General features: G+C 46.8%; 1 protein-coding gene across 1 annotated transcript; it reads left to right on the top strand.

Annotated features, from left to right (window-relative positions):
- The first annotated feature begins 10939 nt into the window (after positions 1–10939).
- LOC124039410 (beta-microseminoprotein-like) lies at positions 10940–16959 on the top strand. The gene is made up of 4 exons (XM_046355376.1): positions 10940–11078; positions 15435–15543; positions 15820–15922; positions 16753–16959. Exons 1-4 carry the CDS (start codon positions 11076–11078, stop codon positions 16880–16882), a joined length of 345 nt encoding a protein of 114 aa, XP_046211332.1. The 5' UTR covers positions 10940–11075; the 3' UTR covers positions 16883–16959.
- The last annotated feature ends 2540 nt before the right edge of the window (positions 16960–19499 follow it).

Here is a 19499-nt window from a genome sequence, read left to right as displayed (position 1 = left end):
TGACCAGTACTTCTTACGAAGCAGCCAGTCAAATCAGTCGAATGAAGCACAGCGGCGGGACGAAAACCAAAGTTCGCAGAGCATCAGCACCCCTGTAACTGAGGAGGATAACACAAGCACAGAAATGCCGGTAGATGAACTCACCCAACCACAGAGACCTCTAAAAGAGGAAAAGATCAAAGGGCACCGACCGAGTGTGAAGTGGCCCAAAGCTGTTGAAAAGAGAGAGTGGGAAACAATCAACAACGACCTGACAAAAATCTTGGAACAACAGGTAGGAACAGCAGAGAAAAGCTTGAAAGGATGGGAGACATTATCTACCACTACGGAGAAGAGCGCTTTGGAGTAGACGAAAGGAGAAGTGGCAAGACACCACCCACGCCAGCCAAATCTAGGAGGCAGCAGGAGATCGAGATACTTGTCAGAGAGCGAAGGCAGCTGAGGAAGCAGTGGAAGAAGGCCTCTGATGCAGAGAGAGAAGGTCTCATGCTACACCAAGCAGACATTAAATGTCTGGATAACATCAAGTGGGCCCGGATGAAAATCAAGCCAAGCAAATCTCGAAGCATCTCCATAGTCAAGGGACAGCTGTGAGGTTCTGCATTGGAGATGACCCGATACCAACGGTGTCTGAGCAACCCATCAAGAGCCTGGGTAGATGGTACAACGAAAGCCTCCGAGATAAAGATCAAGTGCAGCAAGTAAGGCAGGGCATCGCCGACGGTCTTGAGAACATCAACAAGACCCTACTGCCTGGGAGGCTCAAGCTTTGGTGCCTACAGTTTGGACTTCTCCCCCGGGTAATGTGGCCACTCACCGTCTATGAGGTCCCATAGACCATTAGCAAGGCTGCACCTCCCCTACAAACTGGACGGAAATGGACATCATCCAAGGCTGTGCAGCAAGCAACGTCAGCCCTGAAACACCAAGACATTGTGAGGAATATCCAGCATGGAAGAGGAGGCTTTGGCTTGGCAGCAAGCAAACCAATGTTCCTTCAACATCTGAACGCAAGAAGCTGGTGGTCAAGGAGGTGCGCAGACAGGAGGAGACTGCAAGATGTGCAAAGGCTGTCTCTCTTGCTAAACAAGGGCAATGGACGCGGTGGGAAGGCCTGGAGAGGAGAAAGATCAACTGGAGTGAGCTTTGGCAAATGGAGGCAAGCAACATCAGCTTCATCATAAGAGCTGTTTATGATGTGCTTCCATCACCAAAAAATCTACATCAATGGTATGGCGAGGACTCGACCTGCCCCCTCTGCTCAGCTCCAGCGACTCTCAGGCATATAATGACAGGTTGCAAGACCAGCCTCTCACAAGGCCGCTACACCTGGAGTCACAATCAGGTCCTCAAGAGCCTGGCTGCAGCACTTGAGACCAAGAGGAGTGCAACCAATTCATTACCTCCAAAAACAAGCAATCCCGTCAAAACAACAACATTCATCCGGGAGGGACAGAAAAGGCCCAAGTATCCTCCTACGAAGCCAGAAACTGGACACCTAGCCATGGCCCGGGACTGGAAGATGCTTGTCGATATTGGCCAGCAACTAATTTTTCCACCTGAGATTACTTCTACCAACCTTAGGCCAGACATGGTACTCTGGTCCACTTCACGAAAGGCTGTGTACATCATAGAGCTCACAGTCCCATGGGAAAACTCTGTTGAAGAGGCCTACGTGCGTAAGAAACTGCGTTACACAGAGTTGGCAGCAGACGCAACTCAGCGTGGCTGGAATGCAAAAGTCTGGCCAGTTGAAGTGGGATGCAGAGGATTTGTGGCTTCTTCCACCATCAGGTTGCTGAAAGAACTTGGAATCCATGGACAGGCTCTGTGGCAGACCGTCAGAGCAGTTTCTCAAGCAGCTGAAAGAGGCAGCCAGTGGATCTGGATCAAACGGAAGGACCCTTGCTGGGCTATAACTTCATGATCCCCCACCCCCACCTGAGAACCCAATTCAGATCCCTCCAACTTGAGGAGGGCATATGAGGTATGCGGTCAGCTGTAGGACTGGCTCAGGGAAGAGGACGCCCCTGCCTTGCATAGTCCCGTGGGACATCTTAATGATGTTTTCTAAGATGGCGCAGTAAGTCGTCCTGTCGTGTCGTGTCCCTTGTATATATCGTTTCTTTTTCGTTTTTACATATTTTTCTTCGCATATCTTTAAAAACATTTTGCTAAACCTAAGCTTCCAAATACTCTCCTGCAACCCGCCTCACCCAATGTAGCTATTTTTCCTAAAGTATTTATATTTACTTCGGAACCGGAACCCCTCAACTGAAGCTAGCCAGCTAACTACCAGCTATGCTAGCGGTCTTCAGCTAACCGGTCATCAGCTAACCTTTAGCTCGGAAAGCTCTCGCCAGTTCGAACAACGTGACTCTAACCAGAGCATAACGGACCTATTTCTTTTTTATCCCCGGATTCCCACCGCAAACTGAATTTTTTTTTCAGCTGGATCTTCACAACTAGCTATCTAGCTAAACCGCAACCCCGGATGATTACTCCTGGCTAGCGTTTCCACCCACTTAGCTTGAAGCTAGCCTGGCCAGAGCACCCGTGCTACCACCGTAGCATACTCCTGGGCTACAATACCCGGGCCCACGACCAGTCTATCGATGTCACCGCATGAATGGGAATAAACAGACTCACCCCATCGCGACGTCCCCCAAAGACTAACTCTCTAGCCCTTGCTAACTGCTAGCTTGTTAGCACAGGCCTGCTAACCGTCTGAATCTCCGCATCCCAAACACTCACTGGACCCATATTTACTTTCTATCGCTTTTCGATTTTTTTATTTGTTTATACCTTCCGGAAACCTGCCTCACCCAATGTGATATGGAATCGCTATTATTTGTAATTTTTAGAACACACTCAAGAACCTCCAGAAGCTAACCAGCTAACTAGCTACAAGCTATTTAGTCAAACCTGGATAACACTCGCCAGTCCAGCTTCCCTGCCCCATCCACCGCTGCCCCCTGGACACTGATCACTTGGCTACATAGCTGATGCACGCTGGACTGTCCATGAATCACGGTACTCCATTCTGCTTGTTTGTTTTATCTGTCGGCCCCGTTGCCTAGTCAACGCCATTTTAACTGCTGTTGTTGTGCTAGCTGATTAGCTGTTGTTGTCTCACCTACTGTTTTAGCTAGCTTTCCCAATTCAACACCTGTGATTACTGTATGCCTCGCTGTATGTCTCTCTCAAATGTCAATATGCCTTGTATACTGTTGTTCAGGTTAGTTATCAATGTTTTAGTTCACAATGGAGCCCCTAGTTCCACTCTTCATACCCCTGATACCTCCTTTGTCCCACCTCCCACACATGCGGTGACCTCACCCATTACAACCAGCATGTCCAGAGATACAACCTCTCTCATCATCACCCAGTGCCTGGGCTTACCTCCGCTGTACCCGCACCCCACCATACCCCTGTCTGCGCATTATGCCCTGAATATATTCTACCATGCCCAGAAACCTGCTCCTCTTATTCTCTGTCCCCAACGCTCTAGGCGACCAGTTTTGATAGCCTTTAGCCGCACCCTCATACTACTCCTTCTCTGTTCCGCGGGTGATGTGGAGGTAAACCCAGGCCCTGCATGTCCCCAGGCACCCTCATTTGTTGACTTCTGTGATCGAAAAAGCCTTGGTTTCATGCATGTCAACATCAGAAGCCTCCTCCCTAAGTTTGTTTTACTCACTGCTTTAGCACACTCTGCTAACCCTGATGTCCTTGCCGTGTCTGAATCCTGGCTCAGGAAGGCCACCAAAAATTCAGAGATTTCCATACCCAACTATAACATCTTTCGTCAAGATAGAACTGCCAAAGGGGGAGGAGTTGCAGTCTACTGCAGAGATAGCCTGCAAAGTAATGCCATACTTTCCAGGTCCATACCCAAACAGTTTGAACAACTAATTTTGAAAATTACTCTCTCCAGAAATAAGTCTCTCACTGTTGCCGCCTGCTACCGACCCCCCTCAGCTCCCAGCTGTGCCCTGGACACCATTTGTGAATTGATCGCCCCCCATCTAGCTTCAGAGTTTGTTCAGCAGTCCTACAATCTAAGCTAGATGCCCTCAATCTCACACAAATCATCAAGGAACCCACCAGGTACAACCCTAACTCTGTAAACAAGGGCACCCTCATGGACGTCATCCTGACCAACTGGCCCTCCAAATACACCTCCACTGTCTTCAACCAGGATCTCAGAGATCACTGCCTCATTGCCTGTATCCGCTACGGAGCCGCAGTCAAACGACCACCCCTCATCACTGTCAAACACTCCCTAAAACACTTCTGTGAGCAGGCCTTTCTAATCGACCTGGCCCGGGTATCCTGGAAGGACATTGACCTCATCCCGTCAGTTGAGGATGCCTGGTCATTCTTTAAAAGTAACTTCCTCACCATTTTAGATAAGCATGCTCCGTTCAAAAAATGCAGAACTAAGAACAGATACAGCCCTTGGTTCACTCCAGACCTGACTGCCCTCGACCAGCACAAAAACATCCTGTGGCAGACTGCAATAGCATCGAATAGTCCCGCGATATGAAACTGTTCCGGGAAGTCAGGAACCAATACACGCAGTCAGTCAGGAAAGCTAAGGCCAGCTTCTTCAGGCAGAAGTTTGCATCCTGTAGCTCCAACTCCAAAAAGTTCTGGGACACTGTGAAGTCCATGGAGAACAAGAGCACCTCCTCCCAGCTGCCCACTGCACTGAGGCTAGATAACACGGTCACCACCGATAAATCCATGATTATCGAAAACTTCAACAAGCATTTCTCAACGGCTGGCCATGCCTTCCGCCTAGCTACTCCAACAGCTAACCAACAGCTGGCCAACAGCTCCGCCCCCCCCCGCAGCTCCTCGCCCAAGCCTCTCCAGGTTCTCCTTTACCCAAATCCAGATAGCAGATGTTCTGAAAGAGCTGCAAAACCTGGACCTGTACAAATCAGCTGGGCTTGACAATCTGGACCCTCTATTTCTGAAGCTATCCGCCGCCATTGTTGCAACCCCTATTACCAGCCTGTTCAACCTCTCTTTCATATCATCTGAGATCCCCAAGGATTGGAAAGCTGCCGCAGTCATCCCCCTCTTCAAAGGGGGAGACACCCTGGACCCAAACTGTTACAGACCTATATCCATCCTGCCCTGCCTATCTAAGGTCTTTGAAAGCCAAGTCAACAAACAGGTCACTGACCATCTCGAATCCCACCGTACCTTCTCCGCTGTGCAATCTGGTTTCCGAGCCGGTCACGGGTGCACCTCAGCCACACTCAAGGTACTAAACGATATCATAACCGCCATCGATAAAAGACAGTACTGTGCAGCCATCTTCATCGACTTTGCCAAGGCTTTCGACTCTGTCAATCACCATATTCTTATCGGCAGACTCAGTAGCCTCGGTTTTTCAGATGACTGCCTTGCCTGGTTCACCAATTACTTTGCAGACAGAGTTCAGTGTGTCAAATCGGAAGGCATGCTATCCGGTCCTCTGGCAGTCTCTATGGGGGTGCCACGGTTCAATTCTCGGGCCGACTCTTTTCTCTGTATATATCAATGATGTTGCTCTTGCTGCGGGCGATTCCCTGATCCACCTCTACGCAGACGACACCATTCTATATACTTTCGGCCCGTCATTGGACACTGTGCTATCTAACCTCCAAACGAGCTTCAATGCCATACAACACTCCTTCCGTGGCCTCCAACTGCTCTTAAACGCTAGTAAAACCAAATGCATGCTTTTCAACCGATCGCTGCCTGCACCCGCATGCCCGACTAGCATCACCACCCTGGATGGTTCCGACCTTGAATATGTGGACATCTATAAGTACCTAGGTGTCTGGCTAGACTGTAAACTCTCCTTCCAGACTCATATCAAACATCTCTAATCGAAAATAAAATCAAGAGTCGGCTTTCTATTCCGCAACAAAGCCTCCTTCACTCACGCCGCCAAGCTTACCCTAGTAAAACTGACTATCCTACCGATCCTGGACTTCGGCGATGTCATCTACAAAATTGCTTCCAACACTACTCAGCAAACTGGATGCAGTTTATCAGAGTGCCATCCGTTTTGTCACTAAAGCACCTTATACCACCCACCACTGCGACTTGTATGCTCTAGTCGGCTGGCCCTCGCTACATATTCGTCGCCAGACCCACTGGCTCCAGGTCATCTACAAGTCCATGCTAGGTAAAGCTCCGCCTTATCTCAGTTCACTGGTTACGATGGCAACACCCATCCGTAGCACGCGCTCCAGCAGGTGTATCTCACTGATCATCCCTAAAGCCACCACCTCATTTGGCCGCCTTTCGTTCCAGTCCTCTGCTGCCTGTGACTGGAACGAATTGCAAAAATCGCTGAAGTTGGAGACTTTTATCTCCCTCACCAACTTCAAACATCAGCTATCTGAGCAGCTAACCGATTGCTGCAGCTGTACATAATCTATTGGTAAATAGCCCACCCATTTTCACCTACCTCATCGCCATACTGTTTTTATTTATTTACCTTTCTGCTCTTTTGCACACTAATATCTCTACCTGTACATGACCATCTGATCATTTATCACTCCAGTGTTAATCTGCAAAATTGTAACTATTCGCCTACCTCCTCATGCCTTTTGCACACATTTACATTTACATTTACATTTTACATTTAAGTCATTTAGCAGACGCTCTTATCCAGAGCGACTTACAAATTGGTGCATTCACCTTATGACATCCAGTAGAACAGTCACTTTACAATAGTGCATCTAAATCTTAAAGGGGGGGGGTGAGAAGGATTACTTATCCTAGCCTAGGTATTCCTTAAAGAGGTGGGGTTTCAGGTGTCTCCGGAAGGTGGTGATTGACTCCGCTGTCCTGGCGTCGTGAGGGAGTTTGTTCCACCATTGGGGGCCAGAGCAGCGAACAGTTTTGACTGGGCTGAGCGGGAACTGTACTTCCTCAGTGGTAGGGAGGCGAGCAGGCCAGAGGTGGATGAACGCAGTGCCCTTGTTTGGGTGTAGGGCCAGATCAGAGCCTGGAGGTACTGAGGTGCCGTTCCCCTCACAGCTCCGTAGGCAAGCACCATGGTCTTGTAGCGGATGCGAGCTTCAACTGGAAGCCAGTGGAGAGAGCGGAGGAGCGGAGTGACGTGAGAGAACTTAGGAAGGTTGAACACCAGACGGGCTGCGGCGTTCTGGATGAGTTGTAGGGGTTTAATGGCACAGGCAGGGAGCCCAGCCAACAGCGAGTTGCAGTAATCCAGACGGGAGATGACAAGTGCCTGGATTAGGACCTGCGCCGCTTCCTGTGTGAGGCAGGGTCGTACTCTGCGGATGTTGTAGAGCATGAACCTACAGGAACGGGCCACCGCCTTGATGTTGGTTGAGAACGACAGGGTGTTGTCCAGGATCACGCCAAGGTTCTTGGCGCTCTGGGAGGAGGACACAATGGAGTTGTCAACCGTGATGGCGAGATCATGGAACGGGCAGTCCTTCCCGGGAGGAAGAGCAGCTCCGTCTTGCCGAGGTTCAGCTTGAGGTGGTGATCCATCATCCACACTGATATGTCTGCCAGACATGCAGAGATGCGATTCGCCACCTGGTCATCAGAAGGGGGAAAGGAGAAGATTAATTGTGTGTCGTCTGCATAGCAATGATAGGAGAGACCATGTGAGGTTATGACAGAGCCAAGTGACTTGGTGTATAGCGAGAATAGGAGAGGGCCTAGAACAGAGCCCTGGGGGACACCAGTGGTGAGAGCGCGTGGTGAGGAGACAGATTCTCGCCACGCCACCTGGTAGGAGCGACCTGTCAGGTAGGATGCAATCCAAGCGTGGGCCGCGCCGGAGATGCCCAACTCGGAGAGGGTGGAGAGGAGGATCTGATGGTTCACAGTATCGAAGGCAGCCGATAGATCTAGAAGGATGAGAGGAGAGAGAGTTAGCTTTAGCAGTGCGGAGCGCCTCCGTGATACAGAGAAGAGCAGTCTCAGTTGAATGACTAGTCTTGAAACCTGACTGATTTGGATCAAGAAGGTCATTCAGAGAGAGATAGCGGGAGAGCTGGCCAAGGACGGCACGTTCAAGAGTTTTGGAGAGAAAAGAAAGAAGGGATACTGATCTGTAGTTGTTGACATCGGAGGGATCGAGTGTAGGGTTTTTCAGAAGGGGTGCAACTCTCGCTCTCTTGAAGACGGAAGGGACGTAGCCAGCGGTCAGGGATGAGTTGATGAGCGAGGTGAGGTAAGGGAGAAGGTCTCCGGAAATGGTCTGGAGAAGAGAGGAGGGGATAGGGTCAAGCGGCAGGTTGTTGGGCGGCCGGCCTTCACAAGACGCGAGATTTCATCTGGAGAGAGAGGGGAGAAAGAGGTCAGAGCACAGGGTAGGGCAGTGTGAGCAGAACCAGCGGTGCCGTTTGACTTAGCAAACGAGGATCGGATGTCGTCGACCTTCTTTTCAAAATGGTTGACGAAGTCATCTGCAGAGAGGGAGGAGGGGGGGGAGGGAGAGGAGGATTCAGGAGGGAGGAGAAGGTGGCAAAGAGCTTCCTAGGGTTAAAGGATACAAGGTAGTGGTCGGAGACATGGAGGGGAGTTGCATTGAGGTTAGTGGAAGAACAGCATCTAGTAAAGATGAGGTCGAGCGTATTGCCTGCCTTGTGAGTAGGGGGGGAAGGTGAGAGGGTGAGGTCAAAAGAGGAGAGGAGTGGAAAGAAGGAGGCAGAGAGGAATGAGTCAAAGGTAGACGTGGGGAGGTTAAAGTCGCCCAGCACTGTGAGAGGTGAGACGTTCTCAGGAAAGGAGCTTATCAAGGCATCAAGCTCATTGATGAACTCTCCGAGGGAACCTGGAGGGCGATAAATGGTAAGGATGTTAAGCTTGAAAGGGCTGGTAACTGTGACAGCATGGAATTCAAAGGAGGCGATAGAGAGATGAGGATCCCGGTGCCACCACCCCGCTGACCAGAAGCTCTCGGGGTGTGCGAGAACACGTGGGCGGACGAAGAGAGAGCAGTAGGAGTAGCAGTGTTGTCTGTGGTGATCCATGTTTCCGTCAGTGCCAAAAAGTTGAGGGACTGGAGGGAGGCATCGGCTGAGATGAGCTCTGCCTTGTTGGCCGCAGATCGGCAGTTCCAGAGGCTACCGGAGACCTGGATCTCCACGTGGGTCGTGCGCGCTGGGACCACCAGATTAGGGTGGCCGCGGCCACGCGGTGTGGAGCGTTTGTATGGTCTGTGCAGAGAGGAGAGAACAGGGATAGACAGACACATAGTTGACAGGCTACAGAAGAGGCTACGCTAATGCAAAGGAGATTGGAATGACAAGTGGACTACACGTCTCGAATGTTCAGGAAGTTAAGCTTACGTAGCAAGAATCTTATTGACTAAAATGATTAAAATGATACAGTACTGCTGAAGTAGGCTGCTGGCAGTGGCTGCGTTGTTGACTTTGTAGGCTAGCTGGCAGTGGCTGCGTTGTTGACACTACACTAATCAAGTCGTTCCGTTGAGTGTAATAGTTTCTGCAGTGCTGCTATTCGGGGGCTAGCTGGCTAGCTAGCAGTGTTGTTTACGTTACGTTGCGTTAAAAGAACGACAATAGCTGGCTAGCTAACCTAGAAAATCGCTCTAGACTACACAATTATCTTTGATACAAAGACGCTATGTAGCTAGCTATGTAGCTAGCTACGATCAAACAAATCAAACCGTTGTACTGTAATGAAATGAAATGAAAATGTGATACTACCTGTGAATGCGACCGGGTTGTTGAGTCTATTCGGTAGACGTTGGCTAGCTGTTGGCTAGCTGTCGGCTAGCTGTTGGCTAGCTGTTGGCTAGCTAGCAGAGTCTCCTACGTTAAGGACGACAAATAGCTGGCTAGCTAACCTCGGTAAATTAAGATAATCACTCTAAGACTACACACTCTAAACTACACAATTATCTTGGATACGAAGACAGCAAAGACAGCAAAGACAGCTATGTAGCTAGCTAACACTACACTAATCAAGTCGTTCAGTTGAGTGTAATAGTTACTACAGTGCTGCTAATCGGTGGGCGTTTGCTAGCTGGCTAGCTGGCTAGTGTTGATAAAAGGTTGCACTAGCTGCTGGGCAAATAGCAGTGAAGACTACGTTAGGACGACAAAATACGATAATTATGCAATTATCTTTGATACAAAGACGGCTATGTAGCTAGCTAAGAAGAAATTGCTAAGATTAGACAAATCAAACCGTTGTACTATAATGAAATGTAATGAAATGTAATGAAAAAGTTATACTACCTGCGGAGCGAAGTGCCGATGCGACCGCTCGCTCCAACCCGGAAGCACACATTGTATATAGACTCCCCTTTTTTCCTACTGTGTTATTGACTTGTTAATTGTTTACTCCATGTGTAACTCTGTGTTGTCTGTTCACACTGCTATGCTTTATCTTGGCCAGGTCGCAGTTGCAAATGAGAACTTGTTCTCAACTAGCCTACCTGGTTAAATAAAAGTGAAATAAAAATAAAATAAAAAAATTGGGCATGAGACACAAGCTAAGGCTTGATCACCCTTTAGCTGGCCACCTTTGATGAGGGTGTTTAGTGATTAAAGGCCGAAACACCCACTGATTCGAAGGCCCACTACTGAGGATGTGTGTGTGTGCGTGTGTGTGCGCATGTGCGTGCGTGTGTGTGTGTGTGCGTGTGTATGTATGTTTTGCTAGGTATGTGTTTCGACCTCTCTTGTAAATACAGACACTTTCTCAGCTGTGCAAAGTTCATCAGTAAAAACTGAAGACACGTGGCCATTCTGGACTGTGTATTTGAGTCGTATTTACTGTTCCAGCACTGCCTTAAACAAATACTGTTCCCTGTTGTTCAGAGAATGATAGATTTAAGAGTTATGGGCAAATTCGCTATGCATATAGAGCTTTGGGGAGAGCAGGTGCGCTCCAGCTGTGTGTACAAACTTAAATAAATACATTGGGAGGGCAGTTATGACTACTGTGTGATATGAAGACATTGGGAGGGGTATTAACGTCTTATATAAAGCTGTGAACTGGGAGACATAAGACAGTTCAACTTACATTTTGACAAGAAGACTTCCTTCAGCATGGTACGTACCCTAACCCACATCATATGGTATGGTCCTTCTGTAGCTCAGTTGGTAGAGCATGGCGCTTGTAATGCCAGGGTAGTGGGTTCGATTCCCGGGACCACCCATACGTAGAATGTATGCACACATGACTGTAAGTCGCTTTGGATAAAAGCGTCTGCTAAATGGCATATATTATTATATTATATATTATCGTGGGGACCCTAGAGTAGGGCCTCTCTGTTTTGTGATTAGAAGTTATTACATATCACTTGTGAAATGTTATAAACATACATTTGATGCCAGTTATGAATTGTATTGATTATTTCAACTTTAGTATCAGATGTTTATTAATAAGTATTTAATAAGTAAATATGTGAGCGATGTGTGTGTGAGTGAGCGCTGCGTGTGAATCTGTGTTGAGTCTGTCAGTGAACGCTGAGGGCCTATTGAAACAAGCATTGGCTAGTGTACTAACGAGCCAAAATCACTCGCACAGCTGATCATTAAAAACTATCACATCTTATGCTTCACGGAGTCGTGGCTGAACGACTACAACATCAACATACAGTTGGCTGGTTATAAGATGTACCGGCAGAACAGTGGCGTCTCGTAAGACGAGGGGCGGCGGTCTATGTATTTTTGTAAACAACAGCTGGGGCACAACAACAGCTGGTACTTCTAAGGAAGTAGCTAATTCTTGTTTTTTTTGTTTCCAATTTATGTAATCCATCTACAAAAATAACATTTTCAAAACTAATATGGTCCTTTTTGATCAAGATCGGGAGAACGTATCCCTGGACTGTCCACTTTTGAAATGTGTAACTAAGGACAGGATTCAATCCGTATGGCCGAAGTTTTGCGGAAAATCAGGTCAACTTTTTAAAGTCCGATTGAGCCGAAATATGCAGCATGTCTGCAGTCTCTGCAACCGCAAGAACATTGCTTTTAATTGTCAATCGCGCTGAAACACTGAATTTCCATGATAGAGCGCTAGATCAAGTCAATCGTAATATTTAGATACTCTATATTTATTTTCATGAAATGTAGGCTAGTCTAATAAAGTTATTTAAAATCGCACGAGTTATGTTATCTTGACATATGTGCCTACTGCTTCTTTTTTCTTATACTCTTAACTATTTTTTACATTCGTCTGCCTTACGGTTTCCAATGCTCCTAATAGGTCGATATTTCATTTGAAGCATGAGAAGGGAACCTAGATGCAGCTGTCTGGTATCATAATCAACGAGTCCAAATAATATGTTAATTTATTCTTGTGGGAGTGTTTTAACATGCAAGTGAATGTAACCTCCAGTCAGTAGCGTTTTAAAGGGATAATTCGGGATTTTGGCAATGAAGCCCTTTCTCTACAGTACCAGTCAAAAGTTTGGGCAAATCTACTCATTCCTGGGTTGTTCTTTATTTTTAATATTTTCTACATTGTAGAATAATAGTGAAGACATCAAACTATGAAATAATATGGAATCATATAGGAACCAAAAAAAGTGTTTAACAAATCAAAAAATTGATTTTTGATTTTTGATTCTTCAAATTAGCCACCCTTTGCCTTGATGACAGCATTGCACACTCATGGCAATCTCTCAACCAGCTTCATGAAAAATGCTTTTCCAGCAGTCTTGAAGAAGTTCCCACATATGCTGAGCATTTGTTGGGTGCTTTCCTTCACTCTGCGGTCCAACTCATCTCAAACCATCTCAATTGGGTTGAGGTTGGGTAATTGTGGAGGCCAGGTCATCTGATGCAGCATTCCATCACCCTCCCTCTTGGTCAAATAGCCCTTACACAACCTGGAGGTGTGTTGGGTCGTTGTCCTGTTGAAAAACCAATAATAATCTCACTAAGCACAAACCAGATGGGATGGCATATCACTTCAGAATGCTGTGTCTCCCATGCTGGTTAGGTGTGCCTTGAATTCTAAATAAATCAAAGGCAGTGTCACCAGCAAATTACCCTCACACCTTCACACCTCCTCCGTGCTTCATGGCGGGAACCACACATGCAGAGATCATCCGTTCATCTACTCTGCGTCTCACAAAGAGACGGCAACCCAAACCCCAAAAATCTCCCATCTGGACTCATCAGACCAAAGGACACATTTCCATCTGTCAAAAGTCCATTGCTTGTGTTTCTTGGAAGTCGAAGCAAGGCTCTTCTTCTTATTGGTGGACTTTAGTAGTGGTTTCTTTGTAGCATATATATATATATATATATGAAGCATTTATTTGGGCAGCAATCTAACTTATCCTCTGCAGCAGAGGATAAGTTAGATTGGCAGCAGCTACTCTTCCTGGGGTCCAGTAAAATTAAGGCAGAATATGCCATTTAAAAAATATTACAAAACATTCACAGATTTCACAACACATTGTGGCCCCCAAGGCAGTACTCCACCACTACCACATATCTACAGTACCAAATCCATGTGTATGCGTAGTGTGTGTCTTATTGTGTGTGTGTGTGTGTGTGTGTGTGTGTGTGTGTGTGTGTGTGTGTGTGTGTGTGTGTGTGTGTGTGTGTGTGTGTGTGTGTGTGTGTGTGTGTGTGTGTGTGTGTGTGTGTGTGTGTGTGTGTGTGTGTGTGTGTGTGTGTGTGTGTGTGTGTGCGCGCGCCAATGTGTGTGTTGCTTCACAGTCCCCGCTGTTCTATAAGGAGTTTACATCTGATTCTCCTGCTGCATCAGTTACCTGATGTGGAATAGTAGTCATGGCTCTATGTAGTACTGTGGAATAGAGTTCCATGTAGTCATGGCTCTATGTAGTACTGTGGAATAGAGTTCCATGTATGGCTCTATGTAGTACTGTGGAATAGAGTTCCATGTAGTCATGGCTCTATGTAGTACTGTGGAATAGAGTTCCATGTGAATGTAGTCATGGCTAGGTAGTACTGTGGAATACAGTTCATGGCTGGCTATATGTAGTACTGTGGAATACAGTTCCATATAGTCATGGCTCTATGTAGTACTGTGGAATAGTTCCATGTAGTTCTCATGTACTGTGGAATAGAGTTCCATGTAGTCATGACTCTATGTAGTACTGTGGAATAGAGTTCCATGTAGTCATGGCTATATGTAGTACTGTGGAATACAGTTCCATGTAGTCATGGCTCTATGTAGTACTGTGGAATAGAGTTCCATGTAGTCATGGCTCTATGTAGTACTGTGGAATAGGTTCCATGTAATACTGTGGAATACAGTTCCATGTAGTCATGGCTCTATGTAGTACTGTGGAATAGGTTCCATGTAGTCATGGCTCTATGTAGTACTGTGGAATAGAGTTCCATGTAGTCATGGCTCTATGTAGTACTGTGGAATAGAGTTCCATGTAGTCATCTATGTAGTACTGTGGAATAGAGTTCCATGTAGTCATGGCTCTATGTAGTACTGTGGAATAGAGTTCCATGTAGTCATGGCTCTATGTAGTACTGTGGAATAGAGTTCCATGTAATAGTCTGTTCTGGACTTGGGGACTGTGAAGAGACCTCTTGTGGCATGTCTTGTGGGGTATGCTTGGGTGTCCAAGCTGTGGGCCAGTAGATTAGACAGACAGCTCGGTGCTTTCAACATGTCAATACCTCTCATAAATAAAAGTAGTTATGAAGTCAATCTCTCCTCCAATTTCAGCCAGATTGACATGCATATTATTAATATTAGCTCTCTGTGTACATCCAAGGGCCAGCCGTGCTGCCCTGTTCTGAACCAATTGCAATTTTCCTAAGTCCTTTTTTGTGACTTTATTATGGACAGACTTCCCCCATCTTAGCTACTGTTGTATCAATGTGTTTTGACGATGACAGTTTACAATCTAGGGTCACTCCAAGCAGTTTAGTCATCTCAACTTGCTCAAATTTACACATTATTAGATTTTTTACATAATTTATTACAAGATTTATTAAAAAATAAAAACCCTTGAATGAGTTGGTGTGTCCAAAATTTTGAGTGGATATTATATTATATATATTATATATTTCACCCTTTTTTATGTTGGCACAAAACTACCTCCATACTTCCATCATTTAAAAAAACAACATTGCCAGTTACATTCAGACATCTCTCATGACACTTGTCAAAACAGAGAACACCATCGTGTTTGTGAGAATCTCCCCTTTCCAAGACGAGTTCATATTAGTTTTGTTGGCCGTTTGAGGATGTCTCATGGTCTGTTGTACCAGATGTGGAAAGCTGACATAAACTGATGGATTAAGACGCAGGCATCTCTACTTTACTGACACATTTTAATGGGGATGTTTTGTATGTTACTTCGCGCAGGTTAGCGCAGGATAAAGAAACCCAGCGTTAACCTGCAGGTGTGCGTAAAAGTATTCGGTGTTCTTTGCAATCAACCAATCGTGTGTCTGTCATAGGGTTCTCTCGTCCGTGTGGTAGTGTGTGTGCTGATGTTGGTGGTTGTGTGTCGAGCTCAGTGCTTCTTCCAGGAGCTGGAGACCAAAGACCCCAAGAATCCAACAAAGGGTGAGTCTAGTCCTATACGACGATACTATTACAATTTTAATCAGTGAAGTTAGCACTGTAACCAGGATACGGAGGGTGTGGTGATGTATGCGTTTGATAATTTGGCAAAAACAGGTGTGTGTGTGTGTGTGTGTGTGTGTGTGTGTGTGTGTGTGTGTGTGTGTGTGTGTGTGTGTGTGTGTGTGTGTGTGTGTGTGTGTGTGTGTGTGTGTGTGTGTGTGTGTGTGTGTGTGTGTGTGTGTGTGTGTGTCTCTGTGTGTGTCTCTGTGTGTGTAGGGTGTGTGGATAAGGAGGGAAAGCAGCATGTGTTTGGCTCTTCATGGGTGAAGGACTGCTATGACTGTTCCTGCTCCATGCGAGGCATCAGATGCTGCAACAGGTAACACCAGATTTCTGTATTAAATTCTAATAAGCTTTATATGCATGAGTATAACCCTATCTGTCTCCACCTCTATGAGAGATGCACTAGTTATATTGAGAGATTGAAACCAGCAAACAACAGCCTGATTTGACCCCCTCTCCCCCTACTCCTTTCTTTCTCCCCTTCTCTCTCTATTTGTCTCCACCCCCTTCTCTCCCTTCTCTCTTCGTCTCTCCTTCTCTCTCGCTTGATCTGTCTCCACCTCTCTTTCTCCCCCTCCTCCCTTCTACCGCTCCCTCCATCTCCACCCTCCTTTCCCTCCCAACCCATCAATCTCTATCAATCCCCCTCTCTCTCTCTCCCTCTCCCTCTGACCCTTGACCCTTGATCTGTCTCCTCCCCTCTCTCTCTCTCTCTCTCTCTCTCTCTCTCTCTCTCTCTCTCTCTCTCTCTTTCCCCCTCTCTCTCTCTCTCTCTCTCTTCCCCCTCTCTCTCTCTCTCTCTCTCTCTCTCTCTCTCTCTCTCTCTCTCTCTCTCTCTCTCTCTCTCTCTCTCTCTCTCTCTCTCTCTCACTCTCTCTCTCACCCTCTCTTTCCCCCTCTCTCTCTCACTCTCTCTCTCTCTCTCTCTCTCTCTCACTCTCTCTCTCACTCTCTCTTTCCCCCTCTCTATTTTACCTCTCCCTTCTAACTCTCTCTCCCCCTCTCCCTTCTCCCTGTCTCTATCCCCCCTCTCTCTCTCCCTCTCTCCCTTTGACCTCCCACTCTCCCTTCTACCTCTCCTATTCCCTCTGTCCCTCTCCCTTCTACCTCTCCCTCTCTCCCCCTCTCCCTTCCTCTCCATGTCAGGATCCCAGCGGTGGTGGATCTCTCAGCAGAGTGTGAGCTGGTGGTGGACAGAAAAGCCTGCTCATACAGAGTGGTGATGAAGTCAGACAAGACCAAGGACTGTAACAGCTCCTTCAGTATGGTCTTATAAAAATGTCTGCATGGTTGCATGTACACACCAACATGTATAGATGGAACTTACATCAAATAAAACAAGGCAACAGTGAACATGTCTATTTGTTTATTTGGATCCCCATGAGCTTTTTCAGAAGCAGCAGCTACTCTTCCTGGGGTCCACAAAAACAGAAACCATGACAAGTAACAAACACTGATACACTGATAGATCAGAACAGTACAACAAATGTAAAATATAATGATATACAAACAATGCAGCTAAAAAATAAAAACAGTACATCAAAAATGTTGTGTTAGTGTGTTTGTGTGTCTCTTCCGTTCCAGGAGTTGGTTTTAAATATGTTTTTTAAAGGTAATTTTGCTGTTTGCTTGAGTAATTGGCGATGGAAGGGAGATCAATGCCATCATGGCTCTATATAAAACTCTTGCAGCGAATTCGTTGAGGAAAATGTTGGTTCCACTGAAGTTCCAAACTACTTTAATTATTTCTTTCCTTAGCAAGATTAGCAAATTTAGACATGACATGCCAGCAATGAATGCCGACCCTACACATCCAAGTACAACTGACCATGCAAACTTAATGAAAGAGCATGCATTTTCAAATCAAATAAATCTGTGAATCAGCTGGAAGAGCTGTGTGTAATGTGGAAAAACTCCCTAGAAAGGCCAAAACCTGAAGAAACAATTATTGGCTGTGCCGGGTAGAGATTATAACAGAACATGACCAAGATGTTCAAATGTTCATAAATGACCAGCATGGTCAAATAATAATAAGGCAGAACAGTTGAAACTGGAGCAGCAGCACAGTCAGGTGGACTGGGGACAGCAAGGAGCCATCATGTCAGGTAGTCCTGGGGCACGGTCCTAGGGCTCAGGTCAGTTGAAACTGGAGCAGGAGCATGGCCAGGTGGACTGGGGACAGCAAGGAGTCCTCATGTCAGGTAGTCCTGGGACATGGTCCTAGGGCCCAGGCCAGTTGAAACTGGAGCAGCAGCATGGCCAGGTGGACTGGGGACAGCAAGGAGTCATCATGTCAGGTAGTCTGGGACATGGTCCTAGGGCATGGTTCTAGGGCTCAGTTCCTCCGAGAATTAGAGAACGCCACTTAGATTTACACAGGACATGGACTGGAGATAAACAAACTGCTAGCCCCGACTAAACTACTGCAGCATAAATACTGGAGGTGAGACAGGAGGGGTCAAAATTCCGAGGACAGGGCCAGTTTATACCCCACCCACTTTGCCAAAAGCCCCCACACCACTAGAGGGAAATCTTCAACCACCAACTTACCATCCTGAGACAAGGCCGAGTATAGCCCACAAAGATCTCCGACACGGTACAACCCAAGGGGGGAACTATTTTAGAGGCAGAGAATCCCAGTGGAAAAGGGGAACCGGCCAGGCAGAGACAGCAAGGGCGGTTTGTATTTGAGTCTTCAGTAAAGACTTAAAGGTGAGATCCCTGACATGGGTAGCTGGAGCTGCCCTGCCTCCAAGGGGACAGCTACTCTTCCTGGTCTATTTTGGTCCAGCAAAATTAGGGCAGTTTATACCATTTGAAAACATTACAATACATTCACAGATTTCACAACACATTGTGTGCCCTCAGGCCCCTCGTCTACCACTAACACACATCTACAGTGTCTGTGCCCTCAGGCCCCTCCACTAAACACATATCTACAACACACTGTGTCCCAGGCCCCTCCTCCAGGCCCCTACTCCACCACTAACACACATCTACAGTACTAAATCCATGTATATGTGTGTGCATAACACACATCTACAGTGTCTGTGCCCTCAGGCCCCTACCACTAACTCTACAGTGTCTGTGTGTGTCTACAGTGTCTGTGTGTGTGTGTGTGTCAGGCCCCTACTCCACCACTACCACATTGTGTGTGTACTCCACCACTGTGTGTGTGTGTGTGTGTGTGTGTGTGTGTGTGTGTGTGTGTGTGTGTGTGCCCTGTGTGTGTGTGTGTGTGTGTGTGTGTAGTGTATGTGTGTGTGTGTGTGTGTGTGTGGGATAGAGTTCCATGTAGTCATGGCTCTATGTAGTACTGTGGAATAGAGTTCCATGTAGTCATGGCTCTATGTAGTACTGTGGAATAGAGTTCCATGTAGTCATGGCTCTATGTAGTACTGTGGAATAGAGTTCCATGTAGTCATGGCTCTATGTAGTACTGTGGAATAGAGTTCCATGTAGTCATGGCTCTATGTAGTACTGTGTGCCTCCCATAGTCAGCTCTGGTCTTGGGGACTGTGAAGAGACCTCTTGTGGCATGTCTTGTGGGGTATGCTTGGGTGTCCAAGCTGTGTGCCCGTAGTTTAGACAGACAGCTCGGTGCATTCAACATGTCAATACCTCTCATAAATAAAACTAAAGTTAATAATTTCTCTATCAACAATAACAAGCCACCAGGGTCTAACATCGTAGATAGACAATTAATGAGGATAATAGCGGACAATATTGCCACTACTATTTGCCACATCTTCAATCTACCCTTCTAGAAAGTGTGTGCCCTCAGGCCTGGAGGGAAGTAATAGTCATTCCGCTCCCCAAGAATGGTAAGGCCCACTGTGCTGGCTCAAATAGCCAACCAATCAGCCTACACAGGAAATGTGTTCACCAGATAC

The sequence above is a fragment of the Oncorhynchus gorbuscha genome, linkage group LG07 (assembly GCF_021184085.1).
Source record: "Oncorhynchus gorbuscha isolate QuinsamMale2020 ecotype Even-year linkage group LG07, OgorEven_v1.0, whole genome shotgun sequence".
In the NCBI taxonomy this organism is placed as follows: domain Eukaryota; kingdom Metazoa; phylum Chordata; class Actinopteri; order Salmoniformes; family Salmonidae; genus Oncorhynchus; species Oncorhynchus gorbuscha.
Note: the sequence above shows the minus strand (reverse complement) of the source record. Positions and strands in the feature narration are given on the sequence as shown.

Bases quoted from the DNA above. Each gene is read 5' to 3' on its own strand.
- LOC124039410 (XM_046355376.1), top strand. The intron at 15,544-15,819 runs GTGAGTCTAGTC...CTGTGTGTGTAG, and splicing joins CCCCAAGAATCCAACAAAGG to GGTGTGTGGATAAGGAGGGA. The intron at 15,923-16,752 runs GTAACACCAGAT...TCTCCATGTCAG, and splicing joins GGCATCAGATGCTGCAACAG to GATCCCAGCGGTGGTGGATC.